This window comes from Sparus aurata, chromosome 12 (genome assembly GCF_900880675.1).
Source record: "Sparus aurata chromosome 12, fSpaAur1.1, whole genome shotgun sequence".
In the NCBI taxonomy this organism is placed as follows: Eukaryota; Metazoa; Chordata; class Actinopteri; order Spariformes; family Sparidae; genus Sparus; species Sparus aurata.
In genome coordinates this window covers 24294692-24309820 of record NC_044198.1, presented here as the reverse complement: position 1 = coordinate 24309820, position 15129 = coordinate 24294692, and the positions used below count along the sequence as shown (strand labels likewise).

Sequence of the window (15129 nt, the reverse complement as noted above, 5' to 3'; positions counted from 1 at the left end):
TTATGACATAACAGGTCCAGAAGAATTAAGAGTTAATCACATAGCCACAAAGTCTGATCATTATTGAGCAGGTGCACGAGAGCCGTTGCTGATAATGATAAATGACAAACAATTGATTTGTTTTGTCATGTCTCATGTGACAATAGGAATTAAAGACTTAGACTCAAGAAACACATCCATAGACATTAGCTGTGTCCCATTTTCATACTGCAATGTCTACTTATTATATTAAATATGTGGCATATTCTCATTTACTGATACATACATACATACTTGCGCTAACACACATCAATCAAATTGCACCTTTCGAGTGCCACTGCCAATTTTGCTTGATCAGGAGAAAGTAAAAATCTGTTTGCACCACAGCAGCAATTTAGTGTCAGACGTTCACAAAGTTAGGAGCACAACAAAACTTATATTTAAACGGGTCTCATGCTAGTAATCAGAGCAGCAGACTCAACGATCTCCTGACTTTTAGGCTGTAGTATTTGGTCGAGCTCCCAAAACACCAGACTCACATTACCCTTAATGCAACTCAGAAGGGTCTTTTGTCAGACTATTCCTGTCCGGGAAAGTCCGCCTTCTCTCAAACTTAATTTCCCAGTTTTGTTATGCAGGCTCTCTGTTATGTCTGCTTTCCGAGCCCAAGCTGAGTAATTTACCTCAGACTTCCTCCACAGACAGAGGAGGAACTACACAACTGTTTTCATCGGCTGACTTCTAATGGAGTCTGTGATTCTGTGTCAAATCAGAAAGGCTCCTGTTACATTTTAGATTTTCAAACTTAATGTAAAGGTTATATGTCAGCCAAAAATGTATTTTCATGATATATTTGCACTGGATTTTGACAAAACGGTGCACAACAGCTCCGAAATGTGAGATGGGTGGTTTTCGAGCCCCAGGAATGTTTTCATATTTTGTGCTAAGAAATTACAATGATTGACGTTGTGCCAAGTTTCAAAGGCTCTAACATCAACAAGATGATAAGATAGGGCGATCTGTTGCTGTCATTCGTAGGACCAAACATCTGTGTGAAAGGGGTCTATATGAGGGTGTTTTGTGTGTACAGGAAGTTCCTTCCATGTTGTCATATGAGGCTTATTATGCTCAGTCTTCTACCAATGAATAAACCTGTACTGAGTGTATGAACACACAACAGGCAGAGACGCTCCCACGAACAGCGTGAGCGTAAACACACTGACACTAGCGAGTGTTTGCTCTCAGCCCAAAGTGTTTTACTGATGACAGGTGTGGTTCATCAGGATGCTGCGGCTCCTCTGTGATCAGCTAGCAGGCTGTCTGGGAAGTCGCTCTGTAATCATTCCCATTCCATTGTTGCCCGGGGCGACCTATTCACAGGCTAGGTTGTAATTATACAGGTGTGTTAATGGCCCGACTGGGACAAAGGGAGGTCTTTTTTTTTTTTTTCTCCGCTGTGTGTGGCCTCACCGTTTTTGTGAAACGTCTGCATGTATGAGAACGCCATGAGGTCAAGGCACTGTGGATATAACTCTCAGTGTTATATAACCGTATTGTTGCTCCTGAATTTGTCTATAATTCAAGCTATGAATTGGCTGTTGTGTTGTGTGATTGGATTTAAAGAGCTGCACCTGAGCCCAGGCTGGTCTCGTCCTTTCTGCTTTATACTGGCTCCCTCGTTAAGTTTCTGTCTTTATCACGCTGCTCTTTCTAAGTTACTCGATCGACTCCTCTGTTCACCCTCTTCATTCGAAGGCCTTCTTCTTTTTTTTTTTTCATCTTCATCTTCTTCATCCCCTTCTTGATCTTCTTCCCTGCGGTAAAAAGAGAGGGAGAAAAAAAAGGCAGAAAGAAAAAGATTACTTTTTTTTTTGTCTCTCTCAAAACTTGCAACAGCCTGCCATTTCTGCACCACATCTCGTTTGTTCCAGTTCTCTCACTGTTAATGCCAGCCAACAGTTGCCATGGCGACGGCGAGGTGCTTGGGGGAGTGTGATTGCAGATGTTAGAAGAAGTAAACACACAGACTCAGACAAAGAGTAGAACGAGGAAAACTAATAAAGGGGCGTATTCGCTGAATTAGCGCACGCTGGTGATTACAAAACGCTGTTTGCACATCGCTTAGATTTGACACGAGTGCTATTATAATCGCAGCTGTGGGGAACGATCTGTAATTTTTTGCGTGCATATTATGCACCAGCTTATTACGTCTATTGTCTTGTAGAATCTGTATGTGCATGGTGTTATGCCTCTTTGTATTCAGGTTGTGTTGTGCGTTTGACCTTGTCCTCGCTTCCAAACAACACCCTCAAGCCTGATATGAAGATCTATACTCATTTATTCCCCCTTTAACTATTCATGACACAGAATTTAGGACATGGATTGTGAATGTCGGTATTAATATGTTCTGTCCTGCTGCCAAGTTGCGCTTAATGATTGACATCTGGGAGACTTCCCTCGCGGTGACATCAGCTTTATTGACTTCCTCTGTGTCTCTCCGTCAGGGCTTTCTGAGTCGACGGCTGAAGGGCTCGATAAAGCGCACCAAGAGTCAGCCCAAACTTGACCGCAACTCCAGCTTCAGACACATCCTTCCCGGCTTCAGGAGCGTCGATAATGACAGGTAGGTGTTTGTCCATTATGCTGATTCTTGTGCGTGTTTGTGTGTGCTTGGATTTGTTCTATTCTGGCGTCTCTCTGCCTGATGGCTGGTTAATCGGGTCATTGTTGACATTTTTGTCTTGTGTTGTCAAAGCGTTGTGAAAAGCAGTATATCCCGAGTCTCCAACCTGTCACTTCTAATCCATCTCCTTCTTTCTCATCGTAATACGTGATAATGAATCTCCCGTCCTTCGTCGTGTTTGGCATTAAAGTAATTTGTTCGGAGAATGTTGTACTTCCTCTGAAATATAATTTATTTAGCCGTTAGTTGTCATGAGGGCTGGGCAATAGAAAGCATATGAACTCTGAAAACACTATGGAACCTTTTCTTGATAAGACAGGTAGAAACTTTGGTGTAGTATATTGAGTCAGCTGAACATGCCACATGCTGCTACTTTGATATCAAAGACAGATCGTTAGACTACAGCGGAGTTATTATCGTAACCTAAACTGGAACGAAAATGAAAATAGGCAGTGAAAGAAAACGTTCATGCTAAAACTACACACGCGGACATATAAGAATATTTGAATTCAAAGCATTTAGTAGCACATTCTGTAGTTGTGTTTTGTATTTATACGTAGCTACATCATATTGACATGTTATACTTGGCAATTACAAAAACAAACTACAGTCACAAGTAGGGCTGGGCGATTATGCTAAAAATAATAATCACGATTATTTTGATTGATATTGAAATCCAGATTAATAAACACGATTATTCACTGATTTCAAAAAAAGTATTTATTGGCCACCAAAACTCAACTTTAAATATAACTTTTAGAAAAACAACCACATAGATTAGTAACAAGTAAGAAAGTAAATGATAATAATATTTGTATGTTTGCGTGATGGCAACACGTACCGCTTGTCCAACGTGTTGACCCGTGTCTTGAAGCCTGGGTTGCTAACTGTACTGATGGGGCACATGTCCTCAGCTAGCATGAATGTCACAGCCTCCGTTATCTCTCGCTGTCCTTCAATACTTTGTCAGGCACCACTTAAAATAAATTTGTCGTGTTGCCCTGGGGTGCAGACACGACGGTGTGACAGACTTTGCAAACAATCTCCTTCTGCTCCACGTCCGACGATTTGAAGCCAAAATGTTTCCAAATTACCAAAGTTGTCCTACCTTTCTTTTCAACTAAAGGCTCAGGCTGCTTTTCTGCCATGTTGTCAATCGCTCGTTCCACAATGAATCCACACACTCACTGCTGCAACTGCAGGTGACACAGGTGCGTTCACTGTGCATTTACAGCGCAGTAATTTGCATACACGACATGGCACGTTAATCGTTTTTCTTCGATTACAGTGTTTTCATGATCGTGAGAAGCCGAAATCGCGATCAAAATTCGATTAATCGCCCAGCCCTAGTCACAAGCAAGAAACAACTGCAAAACTCAATAATTTAACATGAACATTAAACCTTTCTGAAGACCTGAAAGTGAACCAAAATTTGCAAAAGCATAATAATGAAAACTGAACTCAACCTTAAACATAGAAGAGTTGTTGTGGATGAATGAAAGCAAAACAAGCCTGTGTGAGACAGAATCAAAGAGGAAACGGCTCCATAAAATAAATCATTAAAGGGATTAGTCACTGTCAACCTGTGGCAACAGACACTGCAAAGTTCATCCCCGGATGAATCACCAGCCAAGTATAAAAGACGCTCACTGTGGTGGCATGCAAAGGAATCCAACAAATATGTTTTAAACATTCTATCAAAATACAGAATGAATGAGCAGAAATGAAATTTGAAATGGGTTTGTTCGTTCCTGACATATTTTTGTGTCGGCCTGCTATGTAGTCACATTCATGCACGTCGCACACATCATCCATGATTATAGCTACGAGCTAAACTCAAACTGTGATGGCAACACCGAAAGTGGGGGAAATATGAAAGGTTCAAAAACATCTCAAACAAACAGCAGTTCCGTGAGTTTCCCAGTGACAGCCGAAGCAAACAACTGGAAGAGAAACGCATTCAGCATTGAAATCTCTGAAACGCCCGACGTAAAGAGTTTGAGAAACACTGTACTAAAAAAACTGTTTCCGTTTTCAATAGACACTTATGACATGCCGTAGCTTTTTTAATGGCAAAAGACATGATGCCAGTAGGTACTGTTAATAAATATAACCGACCCAAGGTATCAGTCATGTGAGAAGACCTTTCATACCTGAGGACTTATGCAAGATTGACACGTTTTGTGTAATTTATTTATTGGATCGATAGAATTTCGGTTTGGAGTTTTTCCAACCGTTGTACATTTTTCAGGTTCTGGATCTACTGCAAAGGAATTTTAAGCACCAGAGAGTCTTTGAAGTCAGATATAAGATGAAAAAAAACGTGATTTCTATGTCATGATATATTGATATCAGCTGATAAATAAATATATCTATGTCCCCAGAGTCTGAACTATACAGCTCTATTTTGAGTCTTCTTTCCACAGCGATACCCGTGTGATGGTATTTCACTTCAGGCTGTGATAATTGCCAGTTTCTGATAACTTTCCTCCTAATTTCCTCAGGAGCTCAGCCACTTGGCAAACAGTTGCCCTCGCCTAATGATGTCAATTAGGATTCCGGACCAGGCTATGCTGACCTTCGATTGCACTCGCCCTGCTCACTCTAGATTTTTCGATTGGTCCTTCCATGCGTGCATGAAAACAGCTATAATTCCCACCGCCTTTTTTTTTTTTTTTCCCTTTGCTGCGTCTGGAAAAAAGCCAAGGTGTCCATCTGTGGAGTTTAATTAATGGGGGTGCTGCTTTTGAAGAGATGTTCCACGGCTCTCGGTTTCAAAACTCGGAGCCGAGTTGCTGCCACTCTCCGTACTTTTTAATGAGGCATTAACATCACTGTCAAACTATCACAAGGGAACACTGCCGATTGTTCAGCGTGGAACACGGTGAACTATTCCTCTGGTGCAGTCGGACAAATTGAGCTCATGCCTCCTCTTCTTTGTCCCGCTGTCTTTTCTCATCCTAGCTGCCACTTCTGCCCATCTCTTTATATACCTCGCATCCCGTCTATCCATTTCAAACTCATCACTCTCCAATTTCATCCTCGCCTCCCATCCCCACCCGCTCCCTCTTTCTAGTAGCGAGGTGTCCTTACCTATCAGCATTTATGCGTTTCCTTCTGATAAAGCGCTCGGCAAAGAAGGCAAACATCAGAGAGGAAATTGGAATTGTCCAGGTGGTGTCTTATCTTGGCCAGTTTAACCTGAAAACACACAAGCTACATACACCTTGCTGGCAAATGCACATATTGACACCTATACTGTACACTGATAGGTCTCCATAAGCTTATCCTGGCGTAGCAGGAAAAGGAGAGAAAACGCCTCTCCGGTGCTTTCACTCTTCAAGGACATTATCCAGGGAAATGGTGGATATAGTGACACATGACTGTGTGTGTGCTGTGGCGTTTGTTCGGAGGGGAAAAAAAAAAAAAGAGGGGAAAAGCATGAAAAAATAGTAATGTGCTGTGAGAGGAGTCAGTGACACTCCTCGTCAGCCTGGGAGCAGACTCCCCACAGGGCAGAAAACACTGCAGAAGAAGAAGACAGGCTTGGGAAGTGGCAGAAGAGGGAAAAGAGATGATGAGATGAAGGAGAGATGAGGGGGAAGGAGGAAGGGAATCCTATACCCTGAAAAACTCCCTGGTGTGCAGATGTGCAGGCCTGAATATGAGAGATGCGGGGAACATTTAGCATTCACTGTACGTCTCAAACGCTGTATTTACCTCACGATGTTGGAGGTTGTGTGAAGTTGTTTGGGCTACATAGCACAGCACAGTTTGATTACTTAAAGCAATCACCTTTTAATTCCCCTATTGAGGGCTGCAACTAATCGTTGTTTTCATTATCAATTCATCTGCTGATTATTTCCCCAATTAAAGGGAGAGAAAGCAGTTCTAGAGGAAGATAGTTGATTGGTACGTCGTCAAAATACAGCCGCTTTCAGAGGAATTTTAACCCTGAGCATCGATATTTGAGGGCCTGAGAATAAGACTCAGTAAACATCTGTCTTTCTACAGAATCGCCGACGCTGCCAATGATTAATTTGTTATTTCGTCTAGTTAGTTAATAAAATAGTTACAATACCTGAATGGATTCTTTGATTCCTGAATCGATCTAGCACTTAGTCCCTTAGCTAAACGCTAACACATAATAGGGATTACCGTTAACATGCTAAGGTAAATTAGCATCACAACCCTGATGATATTATTTGAACAAGCGACCCATTTTATTTCACATTTCAGAATTCCCAATGAGTTTAGAAATACAGCCAAGGTGTCCTCATGGTATTGAATCGGGAAGATACATCTATTATCCCAACCCTGATAGATTCCTTACATTCCTTCTTCTACTCCTTTTACATTTCACAGAAAAGTATTTGTGTATTTTTAGTATTACTATCTCTTGGGAGCAAACACACATCGTCCTGAATACACTCACACACGTTTTCAGCGTGTGTGTGTGTGTGTGTGTGTAAGCTGTGATGACATTGTTAAGCCTTGCAGCCTGAGGCGGTCTCAGGAGAGTGACCTGCAGATGAGGAGCAGCTGGACGTCCAAAATGAAATATTCATCTGTGTTAATCAGAGGCAGAACACTCACTGAACACTCCAATCTGTAGCCAAGCAGAAACACAGCAATGTGTGGGCGCACACAAAACACGTGACCGGGTTATTATTTTCATATTCATACTTCATTACACCGACATTGTCTTAAAAAATATAGTCAGGTTATGTTTTGTTTTTGGTTTTCTTCCCGGGTATTCAGTTGTATGACAGCTGGAGATGGTGAAAGGTTGCACAGTTTCTGCTTTAGCTTTCACCGAGGCAAGGAAAGTTACAGCATCTCAAATAAACCACAATGAATCATTAATCAGACACATTCTCCTTTCTGCAGTTACAGATTCTTAAGGAACTGAGTATGAACTCTCAGGGGAAACAGACTAATAACAACTGAACTGTTGCTGTTTGTGCCGGTTGTTGTCCTGCGACAGTATGGATCCCCATTCACCTCATAAATAACAAACGCATTACTCAGTGTGCACCTTTCTTCTGATGGCACCTTGTTTGTCTTGTGTTGTTCTCTGCTGCTCTGACCCGCTCGTCACGTTTCGCTTGTATCTGAGAGATGATCTGACCCTGACTCGCCTCTGCTCCGTCATCTGATCCGCACTGACCTTGCTTGGACCGTGTAGACACACTGATGAATATCACAGTGGTTGTAACTCTTTAGCGACAGCAGAGTGCGACATATGGTGGGGGTTGATGGCATCATATTTTTTTGCCAATAAGCTCCTGGCAGATTTTATTTCAGAAATACAAAATTAACTCATCAAGTACAGTCGGGCAGCCCTTGTCTTTGCCTGTCTCCATATACTGAAATATTGATATGTGTGAATGACGGTTTAATTCTGAGGCAGTGCATCTATTCATCTATATAAACCCTTTGGAACTAGCTGCAGTAATTAATCTATAAAGGTTCCCTGAAGAGTTTTTGAACATTAGTAGCGCTGTGGAGCTGTAGCACACATTACACAGGCTGCACAATGCACAGCGCTGCCAATACTAGCAACACCCAAAGCATGGGACTCTAAAATCTTGGACGAGCTTTGCAGGATGCGGCAGTTATGTTACAGTCTGAGCTCGTACTCTGAGTGCATGTTGTTTTTTTTAATAATTTATGGGTTTGACTACACATCCGTGTGCATGGATAATGATAGTCCGCCTTGTAAGAGTGTTACGATGGTTATATGAGAAGCTTTCTGCTGGAAAAAACATTTGGAAGGGTTGGGCTGTTAGGTGATATGGTATAAAGATGAAATGACTTGTGTCTAGACATGCCGGATGAATGGATCTTCATATGACTTTCATGCAGGTGACCTGAGTGTGTCCCATGTGTAATTAAGGTTTTTTATTTTTAATAGATTTTTAATATTTGGCTCAGTGAATTTGTTGTTTTTAAGGTATTTAAAAGAATATTTTCAGTTTTCGGTCAAGGTTTGCTTCGGTTCAGGCAGTATAACTACTTAATTAGTTTGAGGAAATGATCTTTAATTAATTAAAAGTAAAAAAGGAAATGGAACAGAGATGTTTTGAATTTTGAAAATGAAGTCACAAGATTGTTGTGTACCATCAGGCACACAACAGTCAATATGCTGTGTGACAGAGGAACTAAGGTGCTATCCTTGAGCGAGAAACCACGTTTAAAACAGGATTTTGAACATTTTTAAAAATGGCATGAGAATGTTTGAGGATGGAAATGCATTCTGTTAAATTGATACGCTTGTTGTTGATAAATGCAGATGTTTTAGCAAGTTTTTCTGTGTTTACTCCAAAACTCAAAGGGCACCTTAGATCAGGCTCCAGTCCCCTCTAATAAAAAATAATGACCCTCCCTTCAGTCATGTCTCCTCTCGCTGCTGCTGCTGCTTTCCTCCCCGTTGCATCATGCCAGATGTCACTGGTCAATGTAATTCAGGGTCACTCATGTACTGTTTGACTCATTAAGCACACAGGCAAGAGAGTGCTTCAGAGTGTGTGTGGATCTTCCCTTCTTCTCCACACGTGCAGCATCTCACTCTCGACATAAATACACATTTGATTGCACACACAAGTGTTTCTCCACAGCTTCCCTGAGTGCAACCGAAGCTTTGCTGACATCATTGCTGTCAATAGTTCCCCTCTTCTTCCCTGCTCCTCCTTCCCCTCCAGCCTTTAACTATGTAATGGGGAGTACTTGCCTGTGTGGATTTTGCAGCCTCAGCACTGGTTGGATGGAGTTGACCGATTATCATTATGTGTTTTTTTTATTCTCTGTCTGTAATCTCTGTCTCACACTGGCGCACACACATATTGTGTGCCAGTGTGTGTGTGTTTGGGTAACTGCAGCTCTCAGCACTGTGGGCACCAGTGACTCATGCGTTTTCATGGAAGGACTGCTTCTATAACACAGCAGGAAGGCTTTTCTTGCCGTCACTCACAGCACTAAACATTAGCAGATGGATAAAATGGCCGAACCGATTTATTACATCCGTATTTCTCCTCCTGTTTCTGTCCCCTGTTTTCGCACGGCATATGGTTTGATTATGTTTGCATTGCGTGTACCATACTGTATGCCGAGCAGTCTCATAGATGCATGCTGGGAGAGTTTCCCGGGGTGTGGAAGATGAATGGATACAATAAAATGCACAGAAGACAAGACAAAGACATTAACAACACCAACGAAGAGCGCAGGGAGGGAAGCTAAACAAGACTTGTAAGGACTTAATAGGCGCCATTGTCCTCACATTTCGTATTATCCTGATCCACGATTTTAATAAACTGAGATCAGGACTCACAGTTTTTGACGTTCAACCAAAATATGTTCTGGAAGCTTTTCTGACTAGGCTTTTATTCTATTTCCAGATGCTATTTATTCATTGTAAATGTTCATCTCCATACTGTACATAATGGCAAGGAATAAAGACACTCTCATTTACTTTGAGATACAAACTCCATTTCTCATTAGCGTTTAATTAGAAAAGCTTCCTCGTGTCATTAAAGCACTTACAGCAACTTTGTCCTTAATAGTAGCTGCAGGCATCAAATTAAGAAGGAGTGTATGCTTTAAAAAAAAAAAAAACTCGTCTCGTTGATCAGTTTGATCATTAGACGCACGATATGTGATTTGGGGGGAGGGCCAGGTGGAGCAGGGGAACATAGCGACTGCAGCTGCTAGCTAGCTGTGGAGGAGGGGGGTGGTGCAAAGCCAGATGTTCTGGAGGAATCAACACCAAGTCAGATCTGCTCTAGCGTTAACCGACAAAATGAGGGCTCAGAGATAACTTATTAACTTTCAGAATAAGAGAGGGGATTTATCTTCACTCCTAGTTATCGACCCGACTGCAGCAGCAATCTGTAGCGGTGACCCAACTGTTCACAGCCGACTGGAGCTGGAGTGGAAATGTACTTTACTACATAAAGATACCACAGTGAGGGGAGGGGTCTATTTTACGGCTAATGTACAGAAAATCAATCTGGCTGCTTGGGGAAATTTCCATTTCGGAAGTTGCAACAGGCAACCAAATGAAACACTCTGTTACCTCGAGTAGACTTACAGACTTGTGGATTTCTCTGGGATTAAACATTCAAAATTTGGGATAATGAAAATACACAGCTCAACAAAATAGGTTTTTAATAGACATTTTAATGCAGAATCCTTACATATTAAACATCTTCTATTCAGCTGATTATAGGTTGAAAAGGATTTGGAAGTCATTTATTTACATTGTACACAGCATCCCAACATTTTTAGTTATCAGAGCTTTGTATATCCGTGCCTAATCTCTTCACTTGGGTTGGGGTTTTTATTGATTTGAGGTTGTATATCCACCGCTTCACTTTATTTATCTTGCTTTGGATTGAGTTACAATTCCAGTGACCATATAAGGTCGTGAAGCAGCGGCGCCGGCGTGTGTGTTGTAAGTAGCTTTCCCCTGTAACTCCCAATATCTGCTTTAACAGGATTCAAGAGCCCTTGATAGAAACCCCCCTGTCATTTTCCATAAAACCGCACCAAAGGGTGCCATGATAATTGTTGCAGGTGGGGGTGTTGTAGTGTACATGTGTGTGCGTGAGGAAGATCCGAAATAGAGCGGCACAGTGAGGGAGTGAGAGACATCCATCCATAAATCCAATAAAGTGATGCCATTTAGAGTTATTAAATTCTGTAAACATTCCCCAGGTGGATTGACTGTAATATCCAACCTTTTTCTACGGCTCCCTCCCTCGTTCCCACCGCCCTCTCGCTCACTTAGTTACTGACATTCACTTCTTTTGCTCTTCCAGCATCCCAGCATCTATTAACCCTTCATGTTACAACCTCAGGGTTCGAACAAAGCCCTGAAAGTTTGGGTTTAGGTACCTTGAAGTGCTTGAGTTTTAGTCTGTACAAACCCTACCATCATCTCTCCCCATTTGACTTCCTCGTCTCGCTGTTTGCATCCATCCCTTTTATCCCTCTGTTTTGCCATCATTTGTCACTTTGCTTCTCTCTTATCTACTCCGTTCACGGTAATAGTCGTGTTCGGAGCTGTTGTTTTGGAGCTCCGGTTCACTGGTGGATTTCTGCTACATTAAACTCAATCCAGCTCTTGCAGACTTGTCCCTGGATCCTCTTCTCTCTCTGCCCTCGCTTCTTCATTTCGAGCCACTGCACCAGCATCCTCCTCCTCGCTCCTCCTCATGTTCGAATTTGTCATAATTTGCTCACTCCCCAAACCTTTTACCTTTCCTAATTTTTTGGGGGGGAAGATGTCTTATTTACCACCTCTCCATCCTCCTGTTTCCCCCCTTTCATCTCTTCAGTTCCACTCTCCGGATGCTGAATGTCACATGCCTGTTGATCACATGTGCACTTCGAGGCCGAACAAGGAGGAATTTCCTGAAAGAAAAAAAGAATAACGGTGTCTAGACCCTGCCTGTGTTTGCCCTAGCCTTTGAGCAGTGGGTCTGTAGCCACCATGCGGGGTGTGAAGGCAGGACTGTGTGAAGACGTAGCGACCAGGTGCCAGATCTGAAGCATGCATCCAATAACCCTTCCCAATCATACTGGATTTAAAACCCCACCTAATGTCTGACTTTTGTCTTCATTTTGGAAGGTACACAATAGGCATTCGTTCCAGTGCCAAATGACTCTGCAGCAATTGTGGGTGTTTATTGGCTCCAGCGTTGATCGGCAGAGATCGAATAACGGTGGCTAATATTTAGCCCATTTTCAGGCGCAGTGCTGTGACGTGTTAAAGTTAAGGACGTTGGCGTATAATGCTTTTCTGTCCATCTCCATTGAAGCAGTGCTCGATAATCTCTCTCTCCCAATTGGTACCAGAGCGTGTGAGCAGAGTGAGCAGAAGGATTTTTAATGGTGGGCAGAGCTGCCTTTTTGAAAAGGTCTATCCCCCAGCGCCATCTTGCTCCAGTTTAACTCCGTTTCCGCTAACACCCTGAGTCCGAATCACTTCTTCTTCGAAAAAGTGTTTTTGGTTGCTCAGTTATTTTGGATGCCAGTCTACCAATTTAAGCTACAAATAAAATACAACTCAAATTTCTCCTCGTTTTTGTAGCGAGCAGCGAGCGATTTGAATAGATCGAATCTAAGTGCAGCTCAGAATGATAATGAGTGGAGCGGCCTTTAGAAGCTTTGAGCGGGGAGGAGAATGATCAGCTCCGTGAGTGAGTAATTCTCAGCCCTCCACTCTGCTTTACATGCTCTGATTGGTGCTGCGCTTGTCTCCTCCCTATGCCATCTGATGAGATACATGATCCCTGTTTTCTGACGTGTTTGTGACATTGAACGTGACACACCGCACCAGAAAAGAAAGAAAAGAAAGGCAAACTCGTCTGCTGACAATGACAGAGGAGCCAACAGCCTAGTTTTGGCACAAGAAGATGCAAGCTGGAGCGGAAGGGTCGACTTTGAATGTTTCTTTTACAAACCTAAACTGACGACTTCTACCTGTTGTGCCTGTAACCCTCCACAACACACACTCGTGCCCACGTAAACACACTCTTTCTTTTTTCCTTCACATTTCAATAAAAGTAGTGCTCCATCGTATGACTGACTCATCCTGGCATCGTTCATTCACTTATTCATTCACTACATGATCTTCCCAAATGTTGATTCATCATTTATTTGTGACGATTTTAAGGATGTAGGCCTGGACACTGCCCAGAGAAGTAATGCACCACGTAGTGCCAAAAATCAAATGCCCAGTCGCAGATTTCGTGCCAGTCTGAAGAAAACACAACAGCCGTGCTTTCATTATGTTCATCGCAGCAGAGTAATTAGGCAGAGGAAGAGTGCATCCTTCTCCCTCTCCTACTCTTTTTGGCGTCCCTCCCCTCTCGCCATCTCATTTGCAATGCATCAGCATGATTTGGCGTAGATGAAACAGAGCTCTCAGGGTAATAATGTGTTGTACAGAGCAGGTTTCACCTACCACTGTGCATGATTAAGCTCTTATCCCGTGTAGATGAGGATGGATTCAGTGAACCCATCAATAGCATCTCAAAAAACTTAATGCCTCTAATTTGGTGGTGATTACAAGGCTTCGTGGCATTATTGTTTCCTCTATTTGAGATTGTAATGAGGATTTTATTAATTCAAGAGTCATGTGGTGTTGTTTAGGTGCTTACGCAGAGGTGGGTGTTTTTGAAAAGGTTGATTTATCCCGCTTTCATAAACAAAGTGCTCTTCATTGGCTTCAAGGACAGAGATGGCTATTCAGTTTTGAAGTTCCTGCACATCAACTAAGACAAACTCTTTCTGAATGAGGTTGGTGTCAGCTTCAGAAGTGTTTAAACACCCTCAAAGACAAAGAACATCAGCAACCAACCCACTGAAAATCGTTCTCTCAAACATTCAGGAAGGACACGTTTATGAGTGCTTACAGGTTATGAGGCAGAAGCATTGGTCTCTGCTGGTCATTTCATTAAAATGAAAGAAAACGAACTATATGTTCTCATTAGATATATATTTCAACAACTTATTACAGCTGAAGAGCCTGGTTGCTAGGATAATGCATTGGCATTGTGCGTCTCTGCAATCCACAGATACGCTTGATGTCCTTTGTCACATTTCTGCAGCACAGGTAAAATGATACAGTTCAAATGATTGAGGGATTTAAGTAAACGTTTTTCTAGTAACAAAAGTGTGTATTTTTCAAGACATCCGTAAATTTTTTGCAGGTGTTGTTATGGCCACAACACCAAGTATTTTAACCCAGTTTTACAATCATTTCTGACACCTAACCAATTTGCTTCTGTGCTTAAACCCAGCGAGACCTCAATCACAGCGCTGTCACAACATAAAGATTGAACATATCCTTCGTTTTGCAGAAATGCGTAACATTTATTCTGCCGATTAGGTTTAGCTGCCAGGCCAGGAGGTCGTACTCCGGAAGCTTATTCATGCAATTATTGCCTGAAATTCTTTTGAAGTCTTGTTTGTAAACTGAACAAATTAAGTGATGCACAAATTGTTCCCCTTAAAAATATCCACGGATCATTTCCAATTCAGCTAACAGCCCTAAGCACAGTCCCTCAAACAACTTCAAGAAAGCTTTTGCAATTGAAGGGTTCCATTACGATATGCTAATGTACAATTAGATTTCATATTGCCGTGTCTCCACTTCTCAACTCGGCTCCAAAACCTTTTTTTTGCTTGTTATTCTCTTCCATTAAGGAAAGTATGCATCCTTCATCCCTAAACTTAATGGACAGAAGGTTTCTACATACTGTTTACAATTTACCAAATGAGTCTGGTCTTCAATGTATTCCAGGGAGCTGTGCTGTGTATTGCTTCTCTGATCACTTTACCATCTGCATAATTTGTCGCAGAATCATCCCCGGAGCAATGCTCGTGGTGTTGACACCTGCCCAGCTGGTAGGTTTTGGTGGCTCGGTTGATGTTTAACCCTGCTGGGCCTTCTGTGAGCC

The 15129-nt window shown here is 42.2% G+C and overlaps 1 protein-coding gene across 13 annotated transcripts in view; it reads left to right on the top strand.

Moving 5' to 3' along the window:
- Positions 1 to 15129, top strand: part of dab2ipb (DAB2 interacting protein b) — a 174523-nt gene that overhangs the window by 93342 nt on the left and 66052 nt on the right. For all 13 annotated transcript variants that reach the window (XM_030435603.1, XM_030435599.1, XM_030435605.1 and 10 more), the window contains one exon: positions 2484 to 2602. In XM_030435603.1, the coding sequence (XP_030291463.1) occupies positions 2484 to 2602 (119 nt within the window). The remainder of the gene's footprint in view (positions 1 to 2483; positions 2603 to 15129) is intronic.